The sequence below is a fragment of the Pangasianodon hypophthalmus genome, chromosome 5 (genome assembly GCF_027358585.1).
Source record: "Pangasianodon hypophthalmus isolate fPanHyp1 chromosome 5, fPanHyp1.pri, whole genome shotgun sequence".
Taxonomy (NCBI): domain Eukaryota; kingdom Metazoa; phylum Chordata; class Actinopteri; order Siluriformes; family Pangasiidae; genus Pangasianodon; species Pangasianodon hypophthalmus.
In genome coordinates this window covers 19,120,361-19,139,612 of record NC_069714.1, presented here as the reverse complement: position 1 = coordinate 19,139,612, position 19,252 = coordinate 19,120,361, and the positions used below count along the sequence as shown (strand labels likewise).

Sequence of the window (19,252 nt, the reverse complement as noted above, 5' to 3'; positions counted from 1 at the left end):
TACAGAACAATGGACTGAAAGGGTGGTGTTTCACAGTTTCCACTGATATGAAAGGAAAGATGTGTAGTGTGAACATTACACATCAGAATGGAGAAAAAAATGTGATTTTGGTGACGTTGACAGTGGCATGTTTGTTGGTGCTAGATGGTATGGTTTAAGCATTTCAGAAACTGCTGATCTGTTGGGACAGCCAGACTGGCTCGAGCTGACAGAAAGGCTAAGTTAAACCAAATAACCACTCTTTACAACCGTAGTGAGCAGAAAAGCATCTCAGAAAGCACAGCACACTGAAATTCAAGGTGTATGGGCTACAACGGCAGAAGACCACATCAAGTTCCACTCCTGTCAGCCAAGAACATGTATCTGAGGCTACAGAGGGCACAGGCACACTAAAACTGGGCAGTTGATGATTGGGGGCGGGGAGAAAAAAAAAAAAAAAAAAAAAGTTTTTTTCCAATTCCAGGCGTATAGATAGTACTATTCAAGTGGCCAGTTAGTATGTTTGAACAAGGAAAAAGAAAACTTGAGCACCACAATGCTTAGTTAAATCATACCCACTCTTATCATCATCAGGCTACAAAATCAAGCTTACACACATCAGAATATATCAGCAGTGCTCTTCTATTGGGCTCTCCATCCTGTAAATCTAGCCTCGCATTCTTCTGTGCTGACACAAACTAAGGCTACATTCACGCTGCAGGCCAGTCTTTCTGCTTATATGTGAAACAGATCTGTCTGTTTAATGACAGTGTGAACAAGTCACACTGAATTTTCAATCGTGATTTAGGTCACTTTCACTTGAGGTATTGAAATGCAACACTGTCTGTATGTCTGAACATGCCGATCAGAATCATATGTCAATCACATTGCACATTCATCATGAGCTCGGCTGAAGTTCTCGGGTGTCAAATCTCTCTAGATTTATGTACGTTGACTCAAGTCATTGACTATTACCATAGAAATGGATGCCACACACTGGCTGGCTTTCAGAGGCATTCAGCGAGAATATGAAACCTTCATGCAAGCTGCAATAAAAACAAATTTGAATTTAACGTTAACACAATTTCAGAATTACTTAAAGTTATCAAAGCAGTGCTATGCTTTATTAATATGTACAAGTAAAACTTTGCGAGAGTCACAGTGCTCAGAAACAAAAGCAAGAAATGGTGAGGATGTTTAAAATCATGTGAAATGAAATTAATGTACTGTTTCTTTTGTTTGTATTTCATGTTTCGGCCAACTTTGCTGAACCAAAAACAGAGTAACATTAAGTAACGTTGTTAAATAAGATTGTACTCTTTTCCCAAATGTGTGCTCATTTTTAAGGATGAGTCTTATAGATATTAAAATCAAAGATTTTATTTTCATTTATTTAACTTGTATACATTATTCCGTTTTGTGGCCCAGCAATGTTAACAGAAACTGCATGAATTACTGTGTTTTTGTTGTTTTATGTGATTAATGTTACCTTTTAAATTTTCGGTTCAGTTAAATATAGAGTGTCCCAAAAGTCTCCATACAAATCGGAAATTAACGTTTTTTAGCAAAATGTCTTGCAAAATTTTTCATACTTAGTTTACATTATATTGTTTTTTCAGAGAGCCTTCAAGAATGCCTTTGACAAAAGAAGAACATACTGAAATTATTCTCATCACACACGACACTGTTGCCAAACTTATTAACAAATTCAAAAAGACTGGAAGTGTTGCGGACCAACCAAGACGTGGACATCCACGAACATCCACTGATGAAGGCACAACCGAGGTGCTGGCACACATAGTCCCCTATGTATGGAGGCTTTTGGGACACCCTGTAGATGACCAAGTAATATGGTGAGTGTTTTGTTTTCTACTCAGAGAAAGAGATCAGAAGAACACCCTTTGAGTCATGTTAGACTGAACTCAGTAGAATGACATCATTATGTTCCCTGGAGAGACAAGTGATTAGTCAAACAGTGTATTTTACAGTCAGGCAGTTTTAATAGATTGCTGAGTTGTCTGTGGTGTGTTAAGGGCTGTGTCTAATTTAGCTGGAAAGGAAAATGTATCCACAAAGCATTGGTCTGGATCTGAGCAATCTCGTGTGTTTTCAACTGATGTTAATTAGATGTCCTCAGCACAGGCTATGTCCTGACTGCTATGTCCTGAGTGCTCATGTCTAATTTACCAGCCAAACCTTTTTTTTTTTTTTTTCCTTCTGATTATGCACATTATCTTTTTAATGTGGATGATATCCAACACCCATCTGAAAAGATTACACTATGATTAAAGCCTGGGTTTATATTCGGCAGACAAATATTGCATGTCGTAAAAGAATTCTTTGGTTGTGACTCAACAACATTAATCATTTATTAAAAGATTTCTGACAGATGAGTGTCATGGCAGCTGAGTGACCGCTATCATACTCATCTAAAAACCAGCAACAAAGCTTGCGAGTGACACAAGAGAAAGCGTTCGCCCTCTCATCGGGAGATCGCGAGCTTAGTTCCCTACAATGTTACATCCGTTCATGGCCAGGAGCCAAGAGAGCAAAATTGGCTGTGCACTCTGGGTGGGAAAGATGGCATACTCTGTCCTTCCCCTGTCAATCACAGCAACACGAGCCAATCTTGGGTGTCTGTGAACTCATGTATGTGGAAGAGGTTGGCTGGTGGTTTGGAAGTGACAGATGACCAAATTGAGGAAAATTGGGGGAGGGACATCTCAAGGGACAGCTATATTTATGATAGCGCAAACAATCTTTAACAATTTATATAATGTTACAAGTCAGGATGCCTGTTCCCTCTACAAAGATGTCATGCATCCTAATGGACAAAAAAATATCCCCAAGCTCACTCTGAAGAATGATCGTTCCATGTTGTCCTCTTTTACGAACTGCTCTAAACTCTCTAGATACAACATTGTTACTACTACACCAAGGGATTGTTTATGCAATCTGTCAAGTCCGCATTACATGGTTGATTATGTAAGCAGAACAAAATATCTTTGTTTAATCGCAAGTCTGTCATTAGAAAATCCTCATCGTATAATCTGACATGGAGAACACGTTAGTGCACAGTTTGTTATAGAATTTGACCAAGATGTTTCTGGATCATCTTGTACAGTGTAACAAGTAATAATCTGCTGAAATCTCACAGAATAAAACAGGCGTAAATGAAACTGCATATTACAGAAGCTAACCTAAAACAATTACACAGATTTGAGCCATCAGTGGGACGTGTTTAAAAATAAATGTCCAAAATTGTTACTCAATTATCCCAATGCCAGATTTGGTAGCTGCGTTAATCATCAAAGAGAAAGATCTGAGTCACAAACACTGATTTGTACTCACCTAAACTATAATTTCACCCATTAGATGTTCAGAGCAGATAATGAAGTCATTCATTTATAACATGATTTTGGGAGAGGTTTCATTACAACAAAGTCAAACAGAAGATATGAGAAGGAGCAAAAGGAACAGGTCTGTTGAAGGGAGTGTCATTTTCGTTATCTCAGTGAGGTAGCGAGTCTGAGTTGAGACACGTTTTCTCGTGATTTGCCGTTAGACCTAAGGCTGTGGAAACAGGGTCAACTTGACATGACAGTACAGTCAAACTCCAACATACAAACCGCAGCAGGCGATGTGAAGCCTCACTTTTTTTCTGGTACAGCTATCACAAAAAGTTAACTATCCATTGCCAAACAAAGCAGATATCAGCTTCGACATCTGTGTAATGTAGATCAATAAATTTGCCAATCAGGGCAAAGAGAAAGTGTTTGAAAATAATCATAAACTGTCCTACATTGCACTCAACAGGGTGTGGCAGAGTGAACTTATTGGCAGTGATTGAAAAAGAAAATAAAATAATGAAAGGAACATCTGAGGGTGTCCCTGCTTGCCTGAGTAGGAGAGGCAGTACTGCACCTTTCTGTCAAATTTGGTACCTTACAATCTTTGCTCCCTGTGGCACTTTAGCATTAAGAAGAAAAAAACACTGTAACAAAAACAAGTACACCACATGCTTGGACCTGCAAAAGAAAGAAATAAAACACTAAACACGGAGAATGTAAAGAAAACTAGACCTCCAAACACGGGAGCTTCCTGCTATTTGATTACAGTTAAACATTAACTGACTGAGCAGAAATCCTTCTAGCTCTCACTTATTATACTGTACACTCCATTACTCCGTTCAGTACTTTCATTTAACCTCAAGTCAAATGAGTAAAGTTTAGCCAGAAATGCCAAACTTTCCTGACTCATGCTTGTTCCAATGACATGCGGTGAAAAGGAATGAACTCAAAGTGCTGATCTCACCTGATAACCAAAACCCGATATAGACAGGCATTAGATAACCCTGCTTGGGAACAGGCTCACAGGTCAAGATCTGCAGATATCACAGTGTCAATGAGCAGCTGAGTGACCTTTCAAAATGAACACAAACCTTCAGATCTGGACCATGACTGGTATCAATAACTATCTAATGCCATCCATTATAAACATTAGGAAAACTAAATTTTGAATATGAGCTATCAGGTCAGATTTGGCATTTCATACATCATCCATGATGGTCCAGTTACTATCCATTACAATACTATCAATGATGTCTTCTATCAGAATCTGAAATTTCCTTGTCCATGCACACAACACCAAATCACTGAATGTTATTCTTTATTCATTAAGGAATGGTTAAGACAACGCAATGCAAATAGTTTACAGATCATGTCAACTGGAGTCACAGATCCAGGCCTAACTACAGGGTTTAGCAGTGATAAATGTTGTGGCACTGAATTCTGGATGCACCCTTATATTATTACCGAACCTCACACAGCATGGCTTTTGAAAACAGCACACTCACCAGTTCCAACCACAGGCTGTGTTATTAATCCTGCTGTTCTCTACAGGCCACCAGAGTCACCAGGACAACCAAGGCATCATAAAAATGCCCTGCTTGTGATCTATGAGTCCATTGACAAACACAAACCCCATTTTATTTGTGCTAGTGAATGAGCCAAAGAACTCAGTCATTACGTTTCATTCTTATGGCCATTTGGGCTGCTTTAGGCAAAGTGGCTCTACCTGGGCATAGCAATTGTGCTGTATTTGTTTCAATCTAATTATCATACGGCGCTAGTATAAGTCTGTCAGTAATGGCTAGAGTCATCTAAAAAAAATAAGCAGGATGAAGATATCAGCTCTAAAATCCATCATGCAGTGCTTTCAAAACTTCATATATTTCAAATGGTATTACTGTCATTCTCAACAAATTATCACTCAACCATGAAGGCTGTCTTATCCGGATTTAAAAACGGACTCATCTGCCACACAATGGACATACTGTAGTGGCTCTAACTGTCAGGTCAGTGCCCCTGTTCTCTTCCTTCAAAATCAACAACATGTGCTCAATGCCAGCACCTGTTATTTGCCAACTGGCCATGGGAACCACTTAAGTTGAAGAAAATAGCTCAGACTCAATGACTCTATGGGACAAAAATGAATTTTTCGTGTGTAACAGCAAGGTTTAAAGACCCATCATTATGTAGTGTCCTCAAATGTGTAATGTCATGGATATGAAATAATTTTCAAAACAACTGTACCAGGAGTAATAACAGCACTAAGTATTAAATAAACTCAACCATATGCATAACCGAAAAAACTCCACAAACAGAGTTATGTGAGTAGGGATGTGTGATAAGTGAGGAACAAAACACAATATAGTTGTGTGATGAGTCACCCCAAGGCTGACCGTTTTCCAATAACAGCATGTCACAAAGTATTCCTCGTATATCACAACAATTTGCCAACCCTAGCATTTTTTATTATTTAAAGAAAGACACAACATCCCTTACAGTTATGTTCAACATTGCAGAACATCCACCAAACAAGTTCCTGTCATCACTTGGGATATAACGGCTATAAACAGTCATTTCACCATCAGTCTAACTTTTTTCTCCCTCTCTCTCTTGAATTAATAACACTTCTGAAAACCTTCCAGTGTCTGAAAATTAGTTACAGCTTTATCTCTGACAGTTACAAAGTGCTGATACTTGAGACTAAAATGTTAAATAAACGTCTTCTCACAGAAAATGTCACTATATTGCCAATTACACACGTTTAATCTGTTTATGTGTAGTGTCCAGCGTCATTCAATGATATTAAGTAAGCTTAAGTTTTGTTAGCAAAGCTCCAAAACAGTTGATACAAGATAATATAAAATATAAAAATCTATGTTTATTGAACAGCAAAAGTGCATTTAATAAAGACAATGAAGGAAAATGAACCGATTGATGCAAAAATAGATTTTAAGCTATTTGTGGACCCCCATGGGTGTGAGCTCATAGTGCTCAAGCCTACTAAATCTGACTAACACAAGAAACTCTACTAAATCAGGTCCGTTCTGTAATGATAAGTTGCATTGCACAGTGAAGAGGAGTGCCTTAAGTCAACACCACACACACACACACACACACACACACACACAGCCCTAATCACTCAGATCCATGTGGAAAAGATTCAGTGGGCTGGTGAGCTTTCAAACTTTTCAAACTACCAGAGCTCCTGTTAAAGCCATCCAACTTGTCTCATGGTGACCGCTCCGTTCCCTCCTCCATAACGAAGCTCAGCAGTGTACACTCCTGGGCAAAAAAAATGCCCAAAATGGCAAATATAGACCTTTTAATGGCCTTAACAACAAATCATTGGTCAGAAAATTAGGAAGAATTAAACAAATGCACTCCTGAGAGCTTCTGTGCCACCATTTGCTGGTTTACTTTTGCTGCAGTGAACTGTTTGTTTGGGGAAAAACCAGAAACAGGGAAACTCACTTATATAGCCTTCTTGTACACAAAGGTAAAATCATGATAATGACTAAAATGTTTGATGTAAAATTCAAACTAACATGTCTGGGTGTACAAAAATTTCCAAAAATATCTTCTATCTTTTTTTTTTCTTAAAAGATTAGTCATTATTTGGTTATCTGCCACATCTGATGCAGAGGGAAAAGCTCTCCCATAATAACTTCCTTTATCTACGTGTTTAATTCTTCCTCATTTCCTGACCAATTTTGTTGTTAAGACCATTTAAAAAAATCTTAATATTTTGCCATTTTGGGCTTGGCCCTTTTTTTCGTTTCTTTTTTTGCCCAGGAGTGTACTGTAAACTACACACTGCACACTTACACATCTCAACTTCATACACAGTTTCAGCTTTTTCATTTTTTTTTTTTCTTTAAATCCACACAGTTCCTGCTACCTGGTTTGTGATACTTGTCAGGTTAAGGGAATAGTTTCTATGCTGCTAGAAATAAGAGACAAATGCTGCTAGAAATAAGAGACGAATGTTTTGAACAACATAGAGACTCTTTAAAGGTTAGGTTTACATTTAACCTCGTAAACAAACATCCAAAATGTTTATTTACATCCAAAGCTACCCAGGTATCCAGAGACGCCACTAAAATCAAGCTCAGCGTCTCACTGGTAGAGAAAGTGGAGGTAGAAATTCATGAAAACTAAAAAACTAAGCACACAAACCTGACTTTTTATTTAAGACTTAAGACAGAAAGTGGCTGGATTGTGTCCAGTGGAGGTTTAAAAAAAACCCTGATGAACTTTAACCTGTCAAAAAGAGTTCTCTGTGGCTAATAAGTTAATCACTGTAAAGTTTTGACATACACTAAGTAAACCGTTGGAAACCACACATCATGGCTAATTTAAACACACACACACTTCCCACAGTGAACACACACTTCCCTGTTAAGAGACAAGTCCCGGCACATTCCTGCTGTCCTAACTAAGTTAGCAAGCTAGTTACATTTTCGCATCATAAAATCAACAACTACATTAGCACAGCGTTTTATCCAAACTACACAACTTATTCCTGAAGTCCAAAACACTCACAGCAACTCGTTGGTAAATATATTCTAGACGTTTATAACTTTAATAAATACCTGTTTTGTGTATGAATTATCCGGCAGAGAAAAAGTTTCCCAAGCGCGCTACCTCTCCGCGTTAATTCTCAGGGCTGGGAGTCAGTCCCTCTAAGAGTCGACTCTCCCAACTTCAGCGCTGGAAAATGAAAAGAGTCAACACAAACGAGTTGGAGTCGATTCCACGCGGTCAAATTGATTCAAATTGATTCGCGTTTAACATGAAAAGATGAGCATGTACGAAATTCCGCTTTCTGTCAGTTAGACTAGCACATCCCTCACACCACAAACAGCAGCTGTTTGTTAGTGTTTTACTTCGGAAAATACAGTAAAATGTAAAATTAGTACATTAGCATTTATCCACAGCAACCGGTCACCACTCACCCATAACTCAGCTAACAGTTATGGGTTCTCAGAACGTTCTGGAAACGTTTGTTTTTGGTTCTTGAAACGTTAGTTTGTAGTTACAAAAAAATTTAAAATAAAAAACATAAAAACAACCTTTGGCGAACTTCCCGAGGCTATAAGAGAACTTTACAATCAGCAATAAAAAAATAATACCTATCTGGAGGACCTCCTGCTGTGAGCCCATTAGAGAACGTTACTGGAATGTTCCCAGAAGGTTATTTTTTAGTTTAAAATAGCACCTGAAGGCAACCTTTGGTAAATGTTCCTTGTCAGTATGAACGTTGTGGTTTAAAGTTACTAGAGCGTTTTGTGTTTGTGTACAGTGCTGACTTTATTAACCAAAATAAAACCACAATTATGAAATGTTCCCAAAATTACCGAAGGGGAACCAAACGATAGCTCGGGAATTGTGTTTGCTACAGTAATGCTAGTGAAGGAGTCTAGGTAGATTAGCTTGACTAGCTTTCAAACGCCTTAAAATGGCAGTTGTTCGTTATGCCGCAAAAAATTGTAGTAAATGTGTCAATCTCTTGTCACTCTAACTATTAGAGAAAATAATATATTATGTACTTAAGTAGTATGGCACTGTTTATTTAATTTACTGTCCTGTGTTTTACTTTTTAAAATGAGAAAATGATATGTGGATTCGACTCTTTGAATCGACTCCCTCGATTCCCAACACCTGGCGTTAGAATGGGAGTCGACTCCAGCTTTTTTTTGGAATCGAACAGTCCTAGAAGTGAACACGCGTGGCTCCTCCCACTCCCCGCCAGCCGCATGACGTCACCGGGAACGGTGGTGCCTTTTTTCAAATTAAATTCATTGTGATTCTGTATGATCAGCATGTGAGGATGAATAAGAGAAAAAAGAGATAGAATAGAGCTTCATTTCCAGCTCATATTTACAAAGGTTATAATCAGTGCTTTGTCTGTGATACACAGAAAAACAATGGGAAGCACTGAACACTACAGAGCCTTGTTCTTATTAAAGTAATTGAGGCACTTGGCCTCGTCACCTCAGGAGAAGGCATTTGTACAGGGGATTTCTAGAAGATGTTAATGAGGTCATGACTAGAGGTACTGAGTGCATGAAGCCTTTAATGTAGTTTGACCTTTGCAGTTATGGAGTGAGCTCAGTGCTCAGGGCTGGGATCCTGCAGAGGGACTGTGACTGATGTGGTGTGCTTAATTACAGACTTGAGTATAGAACCAGAGCCTAACAGCAGATGTCCTGCACATGTCTGCAGCAAGGAGATGTAGTAAGAACAAATCAAAGTGAACTGAACATGCTTTAATTGTGGCGTGTGTGTGTCAGTGTGTGTGTGTGTGTGTGTGTGTGTGAGAGAGAGAGAGAGAGAGAGAGAGAGAGAGAGAGGTAAAGTAGTAATGCCAACACTGCCACCATAAGGATGAAAAAGTTCATTACAGTTAGAATAAAATACATTTTATTCACATTCTCAGAAAATATATTGTACAGGATGGGACTCTCAAGCTTTTGTACCTTTTGTACATTTAGTATATATCTTTTACCTACAGTGTACAGTGTATCGATCTGATACCCAGTATCAGCATCTGGCCAATACCAGCAACACTGGTGGATGGGATATCAAATAAAACATATCAGATTGTGTAACAGGTTGGAATTGGGTTTGAAAATTATTTTTTTTGAAACTGGACATGTTTACGGGGGCATGGTGGTTTAGTGGTTAGCATGTTTGCCTTGCATTTCTGGAGCTGGGGGTTTGTTTCTCACCTCCACCCTGTGTATGCAGTGTTTGCATGTTCTCCCCGTGCTTCAGGGGTTTCCTCTGGGTACTCTGGTTTCCTCCCCAATCCAAAGACATGTGTTGTAGGCTGATTGGCATTTCCAAATTGTGTGCGATTGTGCTCTGCGATGGATTGGCACCCTGTCCAGGGTGTGCCCTGAGTTCCTGGGATAGGCTCCAGGTTTCCCTGCGACCCTGGGTAGGATAAGCAGTATTTTTAAATGGATGGATGGAAATGTTTACATATAAAGACATGACTGTTTTACTTTTGTTAGGATTTAAACTTTAAGCTTTATTATATTTACAATGTAAGTGATTTTGTGTCAAATAATTTGAGAGTATATACTATATCAGTATAGCATGATAACTTTTTATTTTTTTTAAATGCATGTTGTGTGGTATGAGTAAAAACATGAAAAATGGGAAGAACAATTAGAAATTTAAAGAATACGACATTAAATAAATCAGTGAAACATGAATAAAAGACTTTTGGACTGAATACAAAAGTAAAAACAAGTACATGGAAAATAAGGACAGTAAAAATATTAAAATAAAATAATCAATTAACCTAATAGCATTGCTGTAAATTTTTTAAAATATACTGTAAAATATATATTAATTTAAAAAAGGGTTTTGATGGGCCTGTCTAATATAAAGAAATAGTATCTTGATTTTAGAAGCATAAAAACAAACGGCTGCTTCTCCACTTTATTTGTGTTTTTCCTTTCTTTTTTAATGTTCATTTCAATTTGGAACAGTGTCTCAGCTTTAAAACTAGTAAAAACATTTTGAAATCAGTTGAAATTAAACTGGTGATGAGTGATTTGATGGTAAACAGGAAGAAGCAGTGTCTGACTGCAGCATCTAAATAAAACACAATTTGCCCTGTAATACTTGTAATTATTGTATCAAAATTTCTTAACGATGAGATATTTAGTAACTCATTACATGTGAATTTTTGATATGTTTCCTGGTTTATTGGCAGTAGTTTTGCTGTGATTGCTGTTCCTCTGCCCACTCTTTTTCAAAGCTGGACAACCAGTTAGGATGACTTATCATTTAACACACACCTGCAGCAATGCAGCTGATAAACAGATGGAAGCTGTTCATGTCTCCTTGCTGAGGATTTAGCACAAAGTGTTAAGTGTCTTTGTGATAATCCTTCAGCGTAATCAATTCTATGGCTGACCACACATACACTCTCACACACCTGTTAAAAGTTTCCAGTTGTAAAGCACTGACAGGCCTAATGGTGGCCACCCATGTGTGTCTGCCATCACGGTATTTAAATATGTTTATTATAGCTGTCCATTAGAGCGGTGATGATCTGCAGCTGGTGGATGACAAGTTTGTGAGTGAACTTCCACACCAGTGCTTCTATTAAACATACTTTGTTTAATGAGTGCCAAACACACAGAACATCGCAGAGATTTGTGCATGTTTGATGTGTCAAACAGTGAGCTTTTGATGAAGGGACTTTCTGTAAATGTTGTGTTTACAGTTTTAGCACAATTACTGTTCAAACACACACGCCACTGATCCTCTGAACACTTTATTACTGTCACTGTTCTTTTTTTAGCTACAGTATTCATTGGAAAGAAGTTGACAACGCTTATACTTTTTTAAAAGTCAGTGACTGTTGCATTCTAGAGTAGTGTTTGAGATATGTTTGTCTTTATTGACTCTATATTTTATTTTTTTTTTTAAATGAACTGAAATGAGTGTTACTGCCTCCAAGCAACAGAGACCCTGGATCAGTCCAACTGTCTATGTGGAGTTTCACATTGTTCTCTCTGTAAGCATGGGTTTCCTTTCCTAGTCCTGCATCGCACCCAGTGTTCTCAATATAGCCCATAGATCCACAACGACCTTGACAAGGATAAAGCACCTACTTAAGATGAATGAATGGATAAATGAATTTAAATGAACTGCTTAAGTATGTTATCAGATCTGGACATTTACTGATAGAATAATGCTTGAAAGGCAAAAATTGCAAAAAATATCACAAAAAACAAACACCCACCTATAAATACCCTGTAAATATATGGTCTCACAAATATATATATATATATATATATATATATATATATATATATATATATATATATATATATACATATATATATATATATATATATATATTTTAAACCTCTATGAAAACAGAGATGTACTTATTAGATTTCTAAGATCACACCAAGAAAAGAATTAACCCCATAAACCTACGGCTTATTATGAAGTTATTCATCAATACATATTATTGTGTAACTTCTCAGTATTATTCAGTAACTACAATGAAACCAATAGGAAAGTTATAAAAGTGTGTAGTTAAGTCTAGGGCCACCAACAGCTGTTCAGGTGCAGTTCGGTGCTATGTAAGCTTAAAATGTAACCTGCTGTAACTCACAACATTCCAGTGAATCACTACCCATCATGCAATGGGATGCCATTGACCTCAGAACCTTTCTGGCCTTTGACCAGTGTATCCATGAATACTCAGTCAAAACAGTAGTGACTCTGCTGTCTATAATTTAAGATTCTTTACTGCCATGCAAGCATGTTGGTGGAATTTGGTTTCAGTGCAGCTGTGTGTGTGTGTGTGTGTGTGTGTGTGTGTGTGTGTGTGTGCAAATCAACAATAAATGATACAAAAAAAAATTACAGATTTGCAAAAACAGACAATAAATACCAAAAAGACAATAAATTACAATAAAAACACACAGGTAATTGTGTGAGCATAAATTTCTGTTTTCTGACTTTTGTCAGCAGAGCAGAATGAAGATGCAAAATGTGTAAAATATGCAACCGATGGTAAACTAGAAGCATCTGCCAATACTTATTCAGTGTAGCAAAATATGAGCTATGCTATGAGGTATGTTACACGCACTCACATCTCATCTATCTGAATTTATGAAATCGCTGTCATAGGCTCATTGCTAATGATAAACTTCAGTCATGAGTTTATTTTCATATTTACTAACCGAAACATCCTAAACTACTCTCAGATTTAAAAAAAAAAAAAGAGATTTAATTTTAGTTTTTAGTGTCTGGAAAATAGCAGGAAACATTATTTACCTGCTAAATTCTGCTCAAACCTCCACATAATGAAAGATATTCAGATTTTTTTTCTCAGTATCTGTATATTACACTTGGAAGCGATTTTCCATTTTCAGCACAATGTTCATTTCTTGAAAAAAAAAAAACAACAACTTTCACCTAATATGATAAATAAATGTAAATAAGGTGAATAAAGCTCTGCAACACTGATAGATTTTACAGTAATTTTGTCAAGTGTATCAAACGTCAATGCTGAGATCTTTACATCTTCAAATGTAGCTTCTATATTCACATCTACTTTTAAGCCTAAATTTCTTATGCTTGTTAAGATCACAGTTTGGAATTCAGTTATCTAAAGGATTGATGGAAACTTGTTTTACTGCTCTCTAGAAAACTGATTAATAATTTTCTGCACATTTCCATCCATTTTTTTTTATCCATAAAGCTCCAGACCTGGTATTGCAGCAATGAGCAACTGATGCTGATGTTGCAGCAATGACGAGTGCATAAATAGAGACTTAAACTATTAGTGGGATAATACATTTACAAGAATAAACTTTATACTGAATTAATTTAATAAAACAAACTTTTTAGTACATTCACAGTTAGAGAACAGTGATATTTCAAAGCAAATAGCAAATAACTGGTTAATTAAAAAGTGGTGATTTGACCAAATATGTATAAGACACAGAAATTATAGCTCAGTGGTTAAGATCTTCCACCCATGAGTTCATGTCCCAAGGCCGGCTGGGGTTTTACGGGAAATATCCCGGAGCCGATGCTCTGGCCTACTATCCTTGGAGCCTTGATCAAGGCCCTTAACCCCTAATTACTACAGAGGCATCCAAGAGGCTGAAGTGATCTGACACCGTCCCCTCTGCTGTGTGTGCCTCCAGAGGCATATCCTCAAGATATGCACAGAGATAGAAAATCCGAACTTTAATATAAGTTTAATTCTGTTCTGCTGAATATGATTGCATTCAGAGCACTAAAAATAACCTCACATACAATTATGTAGTCATTTAAATAAAGTACATAAGTACACTGTAATGCTAAAATCAGTCCTAGCATGGCGAAGAGGCACAGGGTGTGTGTACTACAGGGGTTTCAGGGTAAGTTATACTGCTTTCCTGCATGCTATTTTTATACGTAATATGCAATTTTGTGCAATTCAATTTAAAAATGAGAAGCTGTAGGCAAGACTATGCAGTGCAGGGCATACAATACATACACACACACCTCATTGAAATGGTGCTTTTTTAATGGCGTGTCATGGCGGAGTAACTCCTCTAGGTGGCAGCAGCGTGTAGGAGCCGCTGGGGCTCAGCCTGCCATTACAGCTACGTTTATAACGTATACCAATAAATATCAACACAACATATACATAACTGTGTAAAACACACACTGTATCTGTGTGCTATCATGGGCATATCACTGAGAGTTTGTTATGGTAGAAAAATGAATACCAAAACGTTTTTACGAAGTAAAACGAGGTGTATTTTACTTCTCGACCTTTCTAACTGAATGTTCACAACACAAAAAATCTATTTAACTTCGAAAAAACGAGAAGAAAGTTGTTGACAAATTGGCTAAATATCACACTCACCCTCACACTCTCACACACTCACTCTCTCTCTCTCTCTCTCTCACACACACTCACTCTCTCTCTCTCTCTCTCTCTCACTCACACACAGATTTAATTATAATTAAAATTATAATATTTATAACACTAAATAATTATTATATATAATGATTAAATTTGTTAATGATTATTATATTTCTTAAATTTAATAAATAATATAATATAAGTTTTTCAATTTTATTTCTTCCCATACGTGACATAACGTCACTTCCTGATTGCGTTGACTTCCGGGCGCCTCTTTTTGAAATAGGACGCGGTAATATCGGTTCGGATTGTAAACAGGTATGAACTGTTACATCCTTCAGTCCTGTGTGCTGGACTTCAAATCGTTTGACAGCTACAATCTGTGCAACGATGTCAGCTGAAAAAAAAGTTAGAGCTGCACTGTGTGATCTTGGAGTTCGTTATCTAGCTAAGTTAGCCATCTAGCTTTTCCGTTAGAAGTTTTTTTCTCTCCCATCTGTGTTTGCTACAAAGTCACGCTCTGATTGGCTAATAGCATCCCGCCTCTGCGCTCGGATTGGCTACTGTTTCATGCTCAGACTATCCATTCGTCGTATTGCTTTTTTTGTATGAACAACAAACCAATCCTGGCACAGGGGGGCGGGACTTGTCCGAATTTGAGTGCGAGGAAAAGACAACACTTTTGATAGGGTAACTGAAGAACTCTTGTAGCTAATACAACTGTTAAATTTCGATTCTTTCAAGGTGTAAATGGCATCCATCAAAGATCTTGACGTCGGGGAAAAGTTCAGCAGCAAGCTGGAGGAAATCAGGACTAAACTGTTGTCCCAGGCAATGGGTGAAATGCTGAACGAGGCTACAGTGGAGTTCTGCCAGGCGCACAAACAGTACATGAAGTCTGTTCTGGGTAAGACACTGGGTCTGACCTCTTACATGCATTCACACAAAAACCTCTGTTATGCTGTGGGGGCATTTCTCTGCATGGTTTGGGTCCACTTCACTACAGATCAATAGAGTTCTTCTGACTGATCACTTTTGTTTCTTTCCTCCTCCTTTCCTGCTTCTGTCCTGGTGGGAGTGGTCTCTTCCAGCATGACAGTGTCCCCATCCACAAGGCATGAGGGCTCACTGATTGCTTTGATGAGTATGAAAAAGGTGTAAATCATAATCTATGGCCTTCACAGTCACCAGATCTCAACCCAAGTGAACCTGTTGGAGATTTGGAAGCGAGGTGTTAGACAGCGCTCTCCACCACCATCATCAAAACACTAACTGAGGAAAGATTTGTGTTCATTCTTCCAGTGCAGGTCTAGAGACTTGTAGAATCTCTCCCAATGTGCATTGAAGCTCTTCTGGGGGCTTTTCGTGGCACAACACCTTACTAACACACTTTATGTTGTTTGTCTTTTAATTTGAGTACAAAATGAGTAAAAGATTAAAAGTTTAAATATTTATGCTAAAACATTCGCAACCTAATTAGTGATTATATTTCAATATGAAGCTACAGAATGACTACAAATCATGAAAAGTGTGCCTAACAAGATAATAGATCGTATGGAAAAAAAATGCTATAGCGAGATTTTGTTCTCTGGGACATTATTCCCAAATTCAGGAGTGATGAAAATGATCTACTATCAGCTGAGCTGAGTGAAGTGCTCTCAGATCTGCACGATACCTCGGAGTGAAATGATTTAAAGCTTTAAACGTTTCAAGCAGGACATTGTATTCAATGCATAACTTAATAGGCAGTAATTGTAGCTTTAATAAGCCTGGAGTGATATGCTCTGCCTTTCTTTTCCTTGTAATACTGCAGGCTGCTGAGTTCTGAATTAGCTGAAGTGTCCATAAAGAGACAGCAAGACTTTCAGCCTGCAACACTGTAATTGTACAAACTAGAGGTTATTGTGACATTAAATCACACTGACATGAATCTTTTGTTCTATAGATACATGCTCGAAAAAGTGCCGGGAAGACGAGACCATGTTTGAGACCATACAGGCTTATACAGAAGGTGCGTGCTCACTTTAGCACTTGCGTTTCAATCTGATGTGGAATCTGTTTTGTTAAGTGGAAGGTACCAATCTGTGGAAATGTTATTTTCCATTTTAAGAGCTGAAACGTCAGAATTCCATCATGAGGGAGAGAAATGGAGAACGACCGGAAATCTTGGGATCGATCCAGGACAAAGAAAGCCATAAAGAACTCCTTATTCAGAAGATTGAGAAGCTGAAGCAGGAACAGGCCAAGAACAGAGAATGTATGAAATCTGCTTGTACACACACACACACACACACACACACACACACACACAAACATTTCTGAATGTTACACTCTCTGGTCAGTGTTCAACAGTCATTACTCAAGTAATGTTTTTGCTTTCATGTTTTCCACTTAAAAAAAAAAATTAAGTGATTCACTCACAAAACAAAGCCAACAAGGACCGGCTAAAGAACTTGAACAAAATTAAAGAGATCTTCCAGGAACGGCTAAGCCTCGAGATCAGAAAAATCCAAGGTAAACCTTTTCAGTTTCTACATATTTAATGGTTATGAAAATCTTTTACCTGGATGATATCATTTATTATTACTGATAACTGATTGTACAAAAGTGGCAAAATATAATTAGTATGAATATGTGTGTGTGTGAAGGTGAGAAGCTGCAATTCATCTTCAGAAACATCAACCACAAGAATCCACAAAGTGCCTACACTTTTCTTTTAAGGATTAATGTGGATGGCGTGTACCAAAGTAAGTCAATGCAGTTACTTTACTAGCATGCACAAAAGCTTAATCTGAAACGCCTGAGGTGCATGAAAAGCTGATGCCCACTATTTTACCCCCTGAGCATTTTATAGTTCCACGCAGGGCTGTCAATGTGTCAGTGTGCAGAACTGTGGTATATTTCTGCTCCTGGGTGAAGATTCATCACTCTGCCATTGTGCTTTATGTGTGTATTTGGAATAACACTGAGGCTTGTGTGCATAAGCAGAAATAATAGTTTATCCACCTGGAGATCAGGTGCCAGTCACTTGAAGGATTGTTACTGTTCACAACTGAAAGATGATACAGATATGTTTTTATGAATAATAAGAGCACTTTTTAGTAAAGCTAAGCAAATAAATTGACAGGTTAGACTAGTTATCCATCTGTAAAGACCAACATTAAAAAAAAAAAAAAGCAGATGGACATAGACATGGATTGAGCTGCAATTACTGAATATTCTGACAGTTGATTATCCTTTTTTTTTTTTTTAAATATAATAATTAATATACTAAATACAAAAAAGTATTTAAAGTATTTCTTTGCAGTGTTTAAATCAACTAATACTACTACAAAACTCTTAACTAAGGTTAGTTACATTTAAGTTCAAAACAATATTACTTGATGACTTGAAACACAACACATATTAAAATTATATACTGTATATGTTAATAAAAGTAATTTAGCTACTTTTAAGCTAATTCATTCCAGTAGCTTTGTTACTTGTTGTGTGAAGTGATGCAGGCTTGATAACACAAAGCAAATAACTGATAATGAATAATGAAATTCTTTGCCAAGTATTTTTATTATTGAAATTTTGTTGATTAGTTTTTGCAGCCCTGTAGAATAATAAAGGAACATGGGGAACAGGGAATAAATGAACAGACCACAGTGACTCACAAGTTACAGTTTAGAACATTACACATGTGGCTTTTGTCAATGCAACGTTTCCCAAACCTGCTCACAGCTTGTGATACTAATCACACCAGTGCAAAACACTGAATAACTAGTTCAGGTCTTTTAGGAGCCAGGAGAGAGCATAAATATGGACCATCTTGGGGCACCTGAAGACAGGTTTGAGAAATGTTAGTTAAAAGTAATGATGTATCCACATTCAGTTAGTCAGTGGTTAAGACGTTGGACTTCTGATCGGAAGGTTGAGAGTTCAAATCCCAGCACCACCAAGATGCCACTGCTGGGCCCTTGAGTAAGGCCCTTAACCCTCAACTGCTCAGTTGTATAAATGAGATTATTGTAAGTCGCTCTGGATAAGGGTGTCTGCCAAATGCCATTAAAAAAAAAAAAAAAAGTTTGGTCATTTGAAATAACAAAATGGTTGTAACCCAGAATAAAACATGACGACTGTATGCAAAGCAAAACAGGATTTATCAAATATATGATTTTTCTCTTTCAGTCGTCTCCTGTGATCCTCCCCTGGCTCAGATGGATCATCTGGAGCGTCGACTGCAGGAGACCAACAACCTCTCTGCCTTTCTGGCTAATGTCAGGAAAGAGTTTGTGGCACTACACAATCCTCCAAAGACTGCCTGACTTCATACAGATATTAATGATAAGCTCAGTCCTGTACATTTTTAACTGTTAAGAAGCTACAATACAGTTGGGCTTTTACTGGCAAAACTCATCAGTAGCCAGTAATGACTGTGTGCTTCTTTTATTAGTATTGTACTTTAACATTCTTATTGTTATCCTTGTATATAATTTCTTTTTGAACTATTGTACATAATAAAATACAAAAAAAA

The 19,252-nt window shown here is 37.4% G+C and overlaps 2 protein-coding genes across 4 annotated transcripts in view; one reads left to right on the top strand and one right to left on the bottom strand.

Annotated features, from left to right (window-relative positions):
• The window catches only part of tanc1b (tetratricopeptide repeat, ankyrin repeat and coiled-coil containing 1b), a 131,448-nt gene extending 123,391 nt beyond the window's left edge, over positions 1-8,057 (bottom strand). Inside the window, exon 1 of one of the 2 annotated variants that reach the window (XM_026912153.3) lies at positions 7,922-8,057. Coding sequence is in view for 1 of the 2 variants with exons in the window: in XM_053234539.1 (XP_053090514.1) it covers positions 1,718-1,741 (24 nt within the window). In the remaining variant the exon portion in view is untranslated. Of the gene's footprint in view, positions 1-1,717; positions 1,757-7,921 lie in introns of those variants that run through there. The other variant, XM_053234539.1, reaches the window with a different exon arrangement.
• Positions 8,058-14,943: 6,886 nt separating this feature from the next.
• On the top strand, positions 14,944-19,238 carry spc25 (SPC25 component of NDC80 kinetochore complex). 2 transcript variants are annotated; one of them, XM_026909981.3, is made up of 7 exons: positions 14,944-15,051; positions 15,478-15,640; positions 16,679-16,744; positions 16,844-16,990; positions 17,143-17,247; positions 17,382-17,480; positions 18,907-19,236. In XM_026909981.3, exons 2-7 carry the CDS (start codon positions 15,484-15,486, stop codon positions 19,041-19,043), a joined length of 711 nt encoding a protein of 236 aa, XP_026765782.1. In that variant the 5' UTR covers positions 14,944-15,051; positions 15,478-15,483; the 3' UTR covers positions 19,044-19,236. The 2 variants fall into 2 exon arrangements, with proteins under 2 accessions (XP_026765782.1, XP_026765793.1); XM_026909992.3 differs by having other exon boundaries at positions 15,022-15,141; positions 18,907-19,238.
• The last annotated feature ends 14 nt before the right edge of the window (positions 19,239-19,252 follow it).